The sequence below is a fragment of the Heteronotia binoei genome, chromosome 13 (assembly GCF_032191835.1).
Source record: "Heteronotia binoei isolate CCM8104 ecotype False Entrance Well chromosome 13, APGP_CSIRO_Hbin_v1, whole genome shotgun sequence".
Lineage (NCBI taxonomy): Eukaryota > Metazoa > Chordata > Lepidosauria > Squamata > Gekkonidae > Heteronotia > Heteronotia binoei.
In genome coordinates, this window is record NC_083235.1 from 45,369,859 (window position 1) to 45,383,897 (window position 14,039).

A 14,039-nucleotide genomic window follows, 5' to 3' on the forward strand; every position below is an offset into this window, starting at 1 on the left:
CCATCTTAAAATTTGGTGTAGACAGGATGCCTTTTATAAATCATCCTTCACATGTACAGACGTGAAAATATCATTGTATCTGATTATGAAGTGCTGAACTCCACGCTGATGGATTCAGGCAGGTATCTGAAGAAGTGTGCTCGCACACAAAAATGTATACCTTGAATATGCTGGTCTTAAAGGTGCTATTGGGCTAAACTTTGCTGAGCACTATGCTAATAGTAAAATCCACTAACGGGGTCAATCACAAAGGAGTAGTGGTGTCTGCAAATGTAGGAGAACCCTACAGTGTGAAGGACGTAGAATGAAGGTAGAAGAAGAAGAAGATATTGGATTTATATCCCGCCCTCCACTCCAAAGAGTCTCAGAGCGGCTCACAATCTCCTTTACCTTCCTCCCCCACAACAGACACCCTGTGAGGTGGGTGGGGCTGGAGAGGGCTCTCACAGCAGCTGCCCTTTCAAGGACAACCTCTGTCAGAGCTATGGCTGACCCAAGGCCATGCTAGCAGGTGCAAGTGGAGGAGTGGGGAATCAAACCCGGTTCTCCCAGATAAGAGTCCGCATACTTAACCACTACACCAAACTCGCTCTCCCCCCAACCCTAAATTCATGCAAACTGTATTAACTGCGAAGGAAATTCTGAGACTATATTGCAGAGGTTGTCCCAAGTGTGTCTGATACAAATGTAATGTGGATTCCCTGTAAACAGCCTTCAGAACAGCTTATTAGAAACCAGCCTTCAGAATAGTTGATCCCTTTCTTCTTCAGTGCCGATTTTGCCTCCCAGCACTTGTTGGCCTTAATCATGATTTGGCATTCATCTGCATTAATGATAACCAGGTTCCATCTTACTCAGGGCTGGTGACTCTACTCCATACTCTGACTTCAAATCCTGGTTATGAAGGGAGCCTTTGTTAATACTAACCATGGTTAGCTTCAGTACAGATGTAACTGTGGCTAAGGCTGACAAGTAAAGAAAGGATGGAATATGTGCTGGAGAAAGGAAGAGAGAATTTGCACTCCTGATGCTGGCTTCTGATTTTCAGCAAGCCTGTATTACATCTTTATCAGACCATGATCTCAGTGTTCCTTTCTGATCTCACTATCTATGGGCCAATGTTATTTGTAGCCTCTGTTTCCCTTCCATGATCAACAAAAGCAAACTGTTTCTGGGGAGTTCATGACGTGGCCCCTCAAGGCGGCTTCATGGCTGGAGCCATGCTGTCTTTGTCTGGTTCTGATAGAACTTTGCAGGCTTGTAGCTCTCTGTGTTTGTGTGTTTCTATTTCCCTCCATCGACAAAATCTAAACAATCTTGATTCCTGTCCCGGCTGCAACACCCTGGCTACATGCTGGAATTTTTGAATAGGAGGAAGTTGGGGCTTGGCTTGTTTGTGCTAGGAATCTGTGGACGCTGCAGAACAAAATAATCATGGACTCCAAAGGCCCAAAACTTGTGCATTTAAAAGGGGGGAGGTTACATGAATTGGAAGGAAAACACATGGGATATAGGGTGCATTCACACTACACTAAATAATGCATTTTGCAACTGGATTTTTGCTATTCTTATACAGTAAAAATCAAGTTGCAAAACATATTATTTAGAGTAGTGTGAGTACACCCCAAGACTCCACCATGAATTTAGCTTGCCATTTTTGTTCCACAAGGAAATGAACAAACAAGCTAAATAAATAAATAAATCCCTAAACCCATCTTGTGAGAGGAACAGCTGGAACATGTTTGGATTCCTGCAAAGAGGGTTTTTTGTATCATTGATAAGCCTGCTACACCCACCCCTCCCCCTGGATTCAGTCTCCGAAATCAACAGCTGGCCTCAGTTTATGGCGATAGATAGGACATGTTGGAACAAAGCCAAGCAGTGCAGTGCAAGAGAGGATCTGTCCCTACAATAGCAGCTCAGGACCATCTTTGATTACTCATTCTATCAAAAACCAAGATAAGAAATCTCTCTCTTACATTACAAAATGTAAAACTTCGATGCCTAAAATTCAACTATGATTGCAAACAAGTTCAGAGCACTTCCTCCTATGTCTGAGCCAGATTAACTAAGCTCCCAGACAGCCCTCCAGTGCACCCTCTATAAAAAAGAGTTGGCATGTGGACTGAACAGAAAGCAGCTGCTGTTCAAAAGCCTCCTTTCCTGTGCACACCTGCAGAAATGTTCTTATGTTCTTGTTTTCCTGCTAAACTGGGACTATAAGAAACAGGACAGAGCATGTTCTACCTATTATAGACAGAAACTATGGGCATTTTCACATTCACTAAATAACACACTTTCAATCCACTTTCAATGTACTTTGCAACTGAATTTTGCTGTGTGAAATGGCAAATTACACTTGCAAACCATCGCTGGATTGAAACTGCATTTAACATATGTGAAAGCACCCAATAACTCTTACCATTCAGGGTGCCTGGCCCTGTGAGTCCCACCCATACTGAGATGTGAACAGTCAATGAGACCTGGAGAGCACAGTGCATGTGCTCTGCAGAAGTTTGATGTTCATTCAGTATGCAGTGGGTGTCCCCAATTTAAGTGCTTGTGGATCAACTCCCAAGAAAATCAGAAGTAACTCAAGAATGCAGAAAAAGGCCCCTATTCTCACCAGGGCTTTTTTTGTAGAAAAAAAGTATAGCAGGAATACTTGCATATTAGGCCACACCCCTTGATGTCACCACTGGGTCGTGCAGAGCTTTTTTGGTACAAAACCCCCCAGCAGGAACTCATTTGCATATTAGGCCATACCCCCAGTCACCAAGCCAGCTGGAACTGTGTTCCTGTGCATGCCTGCTTTTTTTAAAAAAGAAAAAAAAAGCCCTGGTTTTCACAGAACATTCCATATTTCAAATCAGAAAAATGATAGCAAATCTTGGGGACAGGGAAAGAGCATGTTACAAGGAAAGTCAAGAGACACCATGTGAGAAGTCCCTGATCTTTCTCAGATAGTTGATTTGCTGAGCTATCCCTCTGATAGCCCTAATGACTGAGTCTTGGTAAGAACAGTCTCACTTCCATATTGGGTTACCACCAGAACTTTTTTTTAGCAGGATTGCACAGAAATGCAGTTCCAGCTAGCTTGGTGTTAGGGGATGTGGCCTAATATGCAGTTGAGTTCCTGCTGGGCTTTTTCTACCAGAAACCCTGTGCAAAACAATGTTGCCATCAGGGGGCATGGTCTAATATGCAAATGAGTTCCTGCTGGGACTATTCTATTTTAAAAGCACTGGTTATGACTGTATCCCTGCTGTGCATATTTTTTTCTATTTCTTCATGAGTTCAACAAGCACTGTGTGCCCATTGCATTTTGGCAAGACAATAGTGTTATAATGTGAGCTTGAAAAGGGAGTATTAGGATCTGTATTATTAATTAATTGTTTTGTTTCTGCAGAGAAAATGTTGCCAGGAGCTATCTTGAGTCTTTTCTTGGCTATTCCGAGTCTCCCAAGAACCACTGGTAAGAAACAATTGGAGCAGACTGAATGCAGGAGTGGTACAAAACTGTGTCATTTATGGTTGCATTGACAAAGCACAATATACAAGATATACAGTATAATGATACTGTTGCATTACAAAGCATTAGTTAATTCACAGCTGAAGTAATAGGTCTAGTTTCATGGGGAAGGGGAAAACATGTATGTTGTGCTAAGCACCTTCGAAGGGTAGACAGACAATTCCAGCCATCACAGATCAAAGAATTACATAGGCTAACAAGAAACAATAAGGAGAAGAACAGGACAAAAATGATAGAAAAGGACATGGCTTACATGACCTATGCGTAGGGGACATCTAGGAAGTCTAAAACAAGGTGAACATATGAACATATGAAGCTGCCTTATACTGAATCAGACCCTTGATCCATCAAAGTCAGTATTGTCTTCTCAGACTGGCAGCGGCTCTCCAGGGTCTCAAGCTGAGGTTTTTCACCATTTTGCCTGGACCCTTTTTTGGAGATGCCAGGGATTGAACCTGGGACCTTCTGCTTACCAAGCAGATGCTCTACCACTGAGCCACCGTCCCTCCTGTGACATGATCACAGAGGGAAAACTGACATTCTGATCTGAAATGTTCAAAACCAGAAACAAAAACCAACCAAAGTTTTATTAGGACCAACTAAAATGGCACAAAACAATAAACAAGCTCCTGAATACTCTAGAACTCTTCATCGGGCTAAAAATGTTATAACAGGGCTTTTTTTAAAAGCCTAGCAGGAACTCATTTGCATATTAGGCCACACTCCCTGATGTCACCATTGTTTCACAGAGGACTTTTTTGTAGAAAAAGCCCAGCAGGAACTCATTTCATATTTGACCACACCCCCTGACACCAAGCCTGCTGGAACTGCATTCCTGTGCGTTCCTGCTCAAAAAAAGCCCTGGTATTAACAATTAAAAATGGCAGGGGGAGGAAGATGTCTTAGGTCATGGTCTTAAGCACTATTCTTGTCAGCATCCTGGACCCATGTAACTGCCTACAGTGTCTTTGATCTGAAATGTGTTAAGTTCATTGCTACATTAAAAGTGCTATATTATTATTGTTGTACTTATGTAGCATAATTTGCATACATGGTTCTTTAAAGGGGCAACATACACAGTAGCCTTACACAGAGCTTGAATTCTATTTTCCATTCTCCTTTCTCTTTACTATCCAAAGATGGCAAGGTGTCCTTTAGTGAGGTACCTCAGTTGTTCAAAACCAGAAACAAAAACCAACCAAAATTGGGAAGAAGGAATATTCACCAGGAATAGGTGAACACCAATATTTCTCATGAAAGAAGAAAGGAATCGATTCTCTTTTAAACCAGTTCCTACTAAATATGTTAATGACATTTTGATGACCAGGTTCTATTAGAACATATAAGATCCACGAAATGGTTGGCAGAGCCAAAGAGATTTGCTGATGCCTCCATGGTAAGCCCGCTATTATTCTTGATTATTCCATTCATTGAAGTTATATCCCACCTTTCTCAATTAAACTAGAACTCCAAGCAGTATGTAAATTAGTAATGGCAGGAAATGAGGAGAGGATGAAGACCCAGGTGTAGGAAGGCACCTGCAGGCAGCAATCCTAAGTGTCCTTGCTAGGAAGTAAGCCCCATTGAGTTCCATGGGGCTTATCTCCTGGAAACTTAGACTTGCAGCGCTCGGGAGCAGTCCTAAGCAAAATCCAACCCAAGATTACCCAACACTCCCAGGAAAATATTCTTAGGGTTTCAGTGTTAGTGTTTGCCAGGGAAGGGAGTGACAAAGGCCTTCTCAACTCAGCAGAAGGGAATAGCTCACTGCAATGGCCTCAGCTAATTATGAATTGTATTTGTTATCTCCATCCCTGAGCAGGGGCCAGGTTAAACAACCTGGGATGTGCATAAGAATTTCAGCATAGCCAAGAGAAAGTTCCAAATTGCCTTTCATCTATATATCTGACTTACATTTATAGCCTGTCTTTCTTCTAGGGAGCAAAAGGGGAATACACTGGATTCTAAGTTGGTTTCCCACTGACTAGAAGCTGGCTTCATCAGAGCTTCGGTATCAAGAGCTCGGGGGCCCACTTCATATGACACCTTCCTTATTAGCCCCTTCTTGCTGTGGAAGAGCCTTTCTGCACACTTTTAAGCCCAAACTCTGTGAAATATCTTAACTGGCGCAGAGTTTAGTTTGGTTAGATGGGCAGCTGGGGAGCCAAGGGAACATCTGGTAAACAGCCTTTCTATCCTCTGTAGGTATGCTGTCCTGCATTTGCGAGAAGCATGAATGTGTTAACAAAACTTGCTCAGGAGAGGCATGTTTTGCAAGCAGACATCTGGAGCAAGGGACCATGATCACCAAGAAAGGATGCATAAAGCCCACGTCTGTGAATTGTAGAGGCGACATCACAGAGAACTTTGGAATGAAATGCTGCTCATCTGAAATGTGTAATATGAATCTCAGTTTCCAGCTAGCAGGTAAGGTTGTGCCTTCTGATGCAAGGGTTATGCCAAGGAAGGAGAAGGAAGATGTTTCCTGTGGTTTCTAGCTCATGAAAGATCCCTAAACAAGAATTAGGCATTGCAGTGTGCTTACCTCTCTGTGTTTACCAAAATATTGCGAAAGCGGGCAATCTCCTAGTACTGAACATATTATCAGCTCACACAGGAAACGAAACATTAAAAAAGTCTCACTGGATCAAACCAAAGGTCCATCTAATCCAGCTTCTGTTTCCCATGGTGGCCAACCAAATGAATGGAGGTGGCTCTCAAGAAGCACAATATTGTTACCCCCCCCCCCCAGCAAGAGATAGTTGATGATATCCTGCCTCTGAGCATGGAGAGGAGATTTAGTTATCATTGCTAACAGCCAGTGATGGACCTATACACCATGAATTTGTCTAATCTTTTAAAGCTTTCTAAGTTTGTGGCCATCATTAAACCTTACGGCATGGAATTATATTTTCAGTCCTGAATGTAAGTATCTTTTGCTGGAAATTTTTTTTAATTGTTCATAGCAGATGCCAGATTTATGCACAGTGATGTACAGTATAATTGGATCCAGTAGTGTGGTCAAGTAAAAGTATTTGTCTTGTACCAAGGAGAATTGTGAGCCGCCCTGAGCCTGCATCGGCGGGGAGGGCGGGATATAAATAAAAGCTTATTATTATTATTATTATTGAGTTCAGATTAGCAACTGGCATGGAGATGCTTCACATGATCCTGTAGAATGCAGGTGACCATTTTCTTTTACCCCATCCTTGTGGCAGCCATTTCTTCTCCCTAACACTAGGGAACTTTTTTGTTTTGTTTTTTTAAAATCAGGAGTAACCTGTCATTATTTTGATATAGTGTTATAACAAATGTAACCAGTTCTCTGAATTCACAGCTTTCATTTTTTTGAAAGTATGTCTTTGTCCTCTCCTGTTGCAGTATAAGGGGAAGAGAATAGAGACTTACTTTAAAAAAAAAAAAGGTAGGAATTCACAGAACCTGCTACATTTAGACCAATTTTGCACTCACCCTTACACCGCTCTCACATCCGTCTTCTCTGCATGGTGTCCTCCCGATTTCCCACTATTTGCGCCAGGGCTGCAGCAAACATCACAGTTTTCCCACAGCAAATGGAAACTGCTGAAAACCAGTTTCTGTTTCTGCACGAGAACCATGGTGTTTGATGCAGCCCCAACGCAAATAGTGGGAAATCGGGAGGACACCGCACTGAGAAGACAAATGTGAGGGTGGAGTAAGGTGAGTGCGAAATCAGCCTTATTGTTGTAACAGTATATTGATATAATGATATGCAATTGCTGTTTTTTTTAAGCAACTGAAAAGCCCCAGAAGCCCAGCAGGGGGGATGACTGCTGCTGAGAAACTGGGGCTGGGATACTAAAACCTTCAGTGGGGAAGCCCTTTGCCACTGCAGGACATCAACAGCTGCACCAGCAGCAAAGAAACCACACAAGCCTATTCCCACATGGTAACCACTTCTGAAAACCATGTGCCTTTTCTTTATCACCCAGACTATTGGCAATGTGGACTGCAGCAAGACAACAGACAACATACTTAAAACAATCATAACATTTCCAGTAATATAGACTTGGTTTTGATTTGTGGATTGTGGCCCTTACCCACTTTATTTACATTTTTTTATCCCAAATGATAGCACAAAAGCCCCACATAAGGCTGGGGAACAAAACCATAAGTAAGTGAAAGAAACTCTCACATTACTCAGCTGAAGTGCCCATAACATAGCTGTACTGGGGAGGGGGTCAGAGCAACATCTCCTCTCCCCCGCCCTACCTTCCAGCTCCACCTTGGGAGAAAAAGAAAGGCCTGCCCCAGCACAATTTGCCTTCAAGCCGGAAGTGTAAATTGACTGTCAAGGATCTTTTTCAAGAGAACCCAAATCTTTAAAGTGCTGATGAAGAACCCACTGGGAACGATGTAAAGAGAGCATTCCTGTGTCAAGTATCAACTGAGTTGCCTGGTCTCTTCTGGCAACCAGTGAGGAAGGGGGGATTTACCAGGAGCAGTAGGGAGGCTCATCCAAGTGGCATGTCTATGTCACTGCCCGTGTGACCCAGAAGTGATGTCATCACATCTGGGACATTGAAGTGGAGCTCTGGTATTTGGGTGAAAATTCTATGGTAAATTTGGCTTCTGCCATAGAGTTTGTGCCCAGTTACCAGAGGATCACCCCAACATTCTGGAAGTGATGGTGTGATTTCCAGGTCATGTGAACAGTGATGTAAGCATGTCCCTGCACATCAGATGGACCTCCCTCTTTTGGGCGGTAAGCTCCCCCTCCCCACTGGCCAGCTGATCAGCAGCTCGGAGATGGGGCCTGTCAGCAGGGGACCCCTGACTCCATGGGTGGTGGGGGTGTCTGGCCACCCTAAGCCATCTTGCGATTATTATTATTATTAATTGTTTATTTATATTCTGCCCATTCCCCCATTGGGGGCTCAGAGTGGAGTACATCAAATAAAATAAAATGGCAATAAAATCATAATAAAACTAATTACAACATTCAGCAAGTACAGCAAAATAATTCAGCAAGATGGTATAGCACAAGTAGTACCACAATACAGCACCAGTAGAGCAGCCAAACAGTATGGCAGTAGGGGGAGGCCAACGGATCGATGAATAGATGCCCGCTGCCTCATCCAAAGACCTGGTGGAACAGCTCCGTTTTGCAGGCCCTACGAAAGGCCAATAGGCCAGGTAGGGCCCGGATCTCCAAAGGAAGCTGATTCCACCAGATCGGAGCCAGGACTGAAAGTCCTGGCCCTGGTGGAGGCAAGACAGGCATCTCTTAGGCCAGGGATCTTGGGAGGCTGAACAAAGCAACCTCGGGGGTGTATATGGGAGGAGACGGTCCCACAGGTATGTTGGTCCCAGGCCACACAAGGCCTTAAAAGTTAAGACTAACACCTTGAAACAGATCCAGTACTCTATAGGCAGCCAGTGCAGGTCGCAGAGTGCCGGCCATATGCTCACCGATATAGGTGATACAGTCAGCAAGCGATCTGCCGTATTCTGCACCTGCTGCAGTTTCCGGATCAGTTTCATACATTGTTCCTTAGAAAACAGCACTAACCAAAAATGTCTTTATTTTGTTTTTCTTCTAATCAGAGAAAGAACAGCCAGAAGAGGCCCAATACCATCAGAAACTTCTCCTGCTAATCCTGGTTCCACTGTTCGGCACTTTGATCCTTGCTTTATTGGTTGGGCTTTTTGTATGGAAAGTGGTCCAGAGTCGCCGTAGACAAATGCTACTAAAGTCAGATGAATGGAGGGACATGGAGGACTCCATATTAAAGGCATCTGTGACTGGTGACAGTACCTTGGAAGTAAGCAGGTCTCAAGAATACCTTTTCAGTCCTGGAAGTTCACCTGAGGCCACTTGAGCTCTACAATGTTGTTGTTGTTGTTGTTTGAGAGGGAGGGTGGTCCTAGCAGTCCTTATAAAAGGAAGTAAGAAGAGTCTGCAAGCAGGCTGGTCAACAATTCCAGGTTATGGGGTGATCCTTCCACATGGCAATGATATTCCATGTAGTTCTTCTTGCTGCTCCCAAAGGGAACAAACTTCTTGCAAGTTAAAAGGAAGGGAGCCACCTGGACAAGCAGAACGGATGCTACAGCAAGCCGGATGGAAAACTGTGAGCTTCAGTAGGGAGGCAGCTCAGTAGGGAGAACCACTGCAACGTGAATCCAAATACCATTTGGCTGCAGAGCTAATCTGTGTCCAATGCTTCGTGGAAGCTCTGTGACTGAAGAGTGGAAACAGTTGTGTTTATCACTCCATTGACTTTAGTGGGCATGGGTTTCCCTAAGGCATCTCTTTGCTGTTGTAATGTTATGCCAGCATGGGAGACCGGACTTTGAGACAAGGAATCATGGGGTCAGGACTAAGCCTGAAGCTCCTCGGCTTCTTCCCCACCATGACCTAATCTCTCTCATGTTTCTTTCCCCTTACACCAGAATATGTACAACAGCAAAGAAATTACACTGGCTTAAAGTCCCTCCATCTTAATTTGAAGTTTTGCTACTGTAATGGATTTAGCACCTCTCCTGCCCTCATCCAGCTAGGATAGGACTGCAGTCCTAGCAGGTTGATTTTAGATGTGGCCGTGTTCCAGTATCTACCTCACTTTCAATTCTCCAGAGTTTTACCACTTATTTGCTATTGTCTCCAGGGCTGGATGAATGATGACTGCACCACTGGTAGTGGCTCTGGACTTCCCTTCCTTGTGCAAAGAACTGTTGCTCGGCAAATTACCCTGGTTGAGTGTGTGGGTAAGGCAAAATCCAGTCTGTATATCAGGCAGGGGCAGATTTCTTTAACCTCTGACAAATGAGAATGTAAGACAGGGTTAGATAGATTTGTAGAGGCTAGTTGCCATGGTGACTAAAGGGGACTTCCACATTCAGAGGCAGCAAATCTATCCATACCAGTGCTTGGAGTCAGTATGAGGGGAACCCCTTGGCCTGTATACCCTCTTTGCTGGCCTTCCAGGGCAACTGATTGGATGCTGTGCTTTAAGTGTACAATTGCATACCACACACAAATTCCAGGAGGGGAATGGCTTTTTAGTGGAAAGACAGGAGATATATATATATCTTACGTAAGTAAATATTGTGCAAGTTAGCAAAATGCCGTGTATCAACTGTCTCCAAACAGGCAAAGGTCGCTATGGGGAAGTGTGGCGTGGTGCTTGGCATGGAGAAAATGTGGCTGTCAAGATCTTCTCTTCCCGGGATGAACAGTCATGGTTCCGTGAGACAGAGATCTACAACACAGTGCTACTGAGGCATGACAACATCCTAGGTGAGCAGAAATGACATTGTCCCTCCAGAAGCACCGGCAAAGAGATATCACTGTCCCTGGGTAGGGCTGCTATTTCTCACACATATACCCACTCATGCATCCATATTTCACATCTATCTTAATATTCCCAACTAAAAGCCAGAGGGTAGCATCAGTCAGCAATGACAACAAGAGAACATCAACAAGTGCCATAAAAGAAGAGTTTCACCTAGTCTTGCTTTCCTCCCCTTTCTTCTTCCATCATCCTATATCCTCCACTAACCCTAGAGTAATGGAGGTAGGGTGTGAAGAGGCCTGCTGCTTGTCTTTTCCGCACAAAGCAGCACTATCTGTAACTCGGAGCAATACCACGTAGCTCTTATCATACCTTCTGCACCAGCGGTTCTGTGCTAGGGGAACTGCCTAGTCCAAGGAAAGCAAGGGAGAACCAGTCAAGGGATCACAATAGCAGCAGGGGGAGAAGGAGGATAAAGACAGAGAGGGGCTCTGATGGAAGTGAGATAGCAACAAATTGCAGCCTAAAGCCAGGGTTCTCTAAAAGTCCTCCTAGGGTAGTTTGCGGGAGGGGGGGCAATCTTACTTTAAAGGAGGGGATGAAATAAAGCAGAAATATATTAAAATGCTTATTTATTTATTTACATTAGACTTTTATCCCGCTCTCTCCGCAAGTGAACTCAGGGTGGCTTACAACAGTCGTTTACACGATTTAAAACAATGTCAATAAAATCTATAAAACATTAATACAATTAAAATTTAAAAACTATTCCATGGTGCTGCACCATTACTATGTTGGCGGTTCTGCTCTTCAGACGGTTGGTCACCAGGAGCTCTAGCTGATGTCAGGTGGCAGCTCTTTCTCAGTTTAAGCATCGAAGGCCTGTTGAAACAATTCGGTCTTACAGGCCCTGCGGAATGTAGGAAGGTCCCGCAGGACCCTTATGGCCTCCGGGAGAGCATTCCATAACTCTGGTGCTGCCACCGAGAAAGCCCTGGCTCGTGTCAAACGCAACCTGGCCTCCTTTGGTCCAGGGGTGGACAGCAGATTTTTTGTCCCTGAATGCAGTGCTCTCTGGGGATATATGGGGAAAGGCGGTCCCACAGATAAACAGGTCCCTGACCATAAAGGGCTTTAAAGGTCAATACCAACACCTTGAAACGGATTCAGAACAGCCAGTGCAGCTCTTTCAGCACTGGCTGAACGTGTTCCCATCGAGGGAGCCTCATTAACAGCCGTGCCACAGCGTTCTGCACTAACTGTAGTTTCCGAGTCAGCGTCAAGGGTAGCCCCATGTAGAGAGCATTACAGTGATCTATTCTTGAGGTGACCGTAGCATGGATCACCATTGCTAAGTCATTGTGCTTCAGAAAAGGAGCCAGCTGCCGCACCCGCCAAAGATGAAAAAAGGCGGATCTAATAGTGGCTGCTACCTGGGCCTCCATTGTAAGGGAGGACTCAAGGAGCACACCCAAACTCTTGACCTTAGGGGCCGGTATCAATGGAACCCCGTCTAGAGCCAGCAGCTGGACCCCTCCCCTTGGACCACCCCGGCTCAGATAGAGAAGTTCCGTCTTCGTCAGATTCAATTTCAGCCGACTCAGCCTGAGCCAGGATGCTACAGCTTGAAGAGCCAGGTCCAGATCTTCCGGGGTACAGTCAGACTGGCCATCAATAGATAGAGCTGGGTGTCGTCTGCATATTGGTGACAACCCAGTCCATATCTCCTGACAATCTGGGCAAGGGGGGCACATATAGATGTTAAATAACATCAGGGACAGAACCGCACCCTGAGGCACACCACATGTGAGTGAGTGCCTCTGGGATGACTCCTCCCCTATCACTACCCTTTGTTTCTGATCTTGGAGAAAGGAGATCAACCACTGTAAGGCGGACCCCCACATCGGCAAGGCAGCCAGTCAGTAGCTGATGATCAACCATATCAAAAGCGGCTGACAGGTCCAATAATAGCAGCACTGCTGAGCTGCCCCGATCTAGATGTCACAGGAGGTCATCCATGAGAGCGACCAGAACCATCTCCATCCCGTGACCTGGTCAAAAGCCGGACTGGAATGGATCCAGTGCAGAAGTGTCCTCCAGGAATCCCTGTAGCTGAATTGCTACCGCCCGCTCTATAACCTTACCCAAAAAGGGTACCGGCCGATAGTTCGCCAATACAGCCGGATCTGCAGATGTTTTTTTCAAGAGAGGACAGACCACAGCCTCTTTAAGAAGCGTGGGAAAGATCCCTTCTATCAGGGATCTATTGATGATACCTTGCAGTGGTTCACGTAGCATCGCCCAGCTAGCTTTTATAAGCCAGGATTGGCACGGATCCAACCTACAGGTCGTAGGGCATACAGCTAAAAGGATCCTGTCGACTTCCTCTAGGCTGAGTGGACTGAAGGAATCCAGAACTGGACCAGAAGACGTGCTCAGTGCCCCAAGTTCTTTCACTGTATCAAATATGGCGGGAAGGTCATGTCGGAGCGACGAGACTTATCTGCGAAAAAACTCGCAAAAGCCTCACAGCCTATTTCCAATTCTCCAATATTTTGTTTACCATGTGGTAAAATTCTTAGTGACCGAATTATACTAAACAATCGTGCTGGGCGCGAGGTCACAGATGCAATCTGGGACACAAAGTAATTCTTCTTTGTGGCCTGGACTGCCATCTCATAGGTCCACATAAATGACCTATAGGATGTTCTCGTAGCTTCATCACGAGTATGTCACCATTGTCTCTCTAGTCGTCTTAATTGCCGTTTCATTGATCGCAGCTCCAGGGTATACCATGGAGTGGATCGTGAACAAGGATGAAGAGGACGTCGGGGAGCGATCTCATCAGTGGCCATGGAGAGCTAGCTATTCCAGTTCTCCACCAGTTCATCCAACGAGTCGCCAGAGGGCCAGGGATCCCACATAGCTGTTTGAAGCCGCAAAGGATCCATCTGGCTACGTGGACGAGCTAAAACTTGCTCGCCACCTAGACGGGGTAGAGGTGGCATATTCACACGAGCCCTCAGGGCATAGTGGTCAGACCATGGCACCACCTTGGCAGAAATCTGATCCACTCCAACTCCCGCTGCAAAGATCAGGTCTAATGTATGCCCAGCCTGGTGCATGGGCGCTGTTACATATTGGGAGAGTTCCAGTGCTGCCATGGAAAGCACTAGGTCCGTTGCCCGAGTGGAAGCTGCGTCCTCGGCATGGACATTGAAGTCACCCAA

General features: G+C 45.1%; 1 protein-coding gene across 1 annotated transcript in view; it reads left to right on the forward strand.

The window, feature by feature from the left end:
• The window catches only part of ACVRL1 (activin A receptor like type 1), a 58,114-nt gene that overhangs the window by 9,622 nt on the left and 34,453 nt on the right, over window positions 1-14,039 (forward strand). The window contains exons 2-6 of the mRNA XM_060252590.1: window positions 3,410-3,475; window positions 5,738-5,959; window positions 9,119-9,336; window positions 10,183-10,282; window positions 10,668-10,814. Coding sequence (XP_060108573.1) covers window positions 3,415-3,475; window positions 5,738-5,959; window positions 9,119-9,336; window positions 10,183-10,282; window positions 10,668-10,814 — 748 coding nt within the window. The 5' untranslated portion in view covers window positions 3,410-3,414. The remainder of the gene's footprint in view (window positions 1-3,409; window positions 3,476-5,737; window positions 5,960-9,118; window positions 9,337-10,182; window positions 10,283-10,667; window positions 10,815-14,039) is intronic.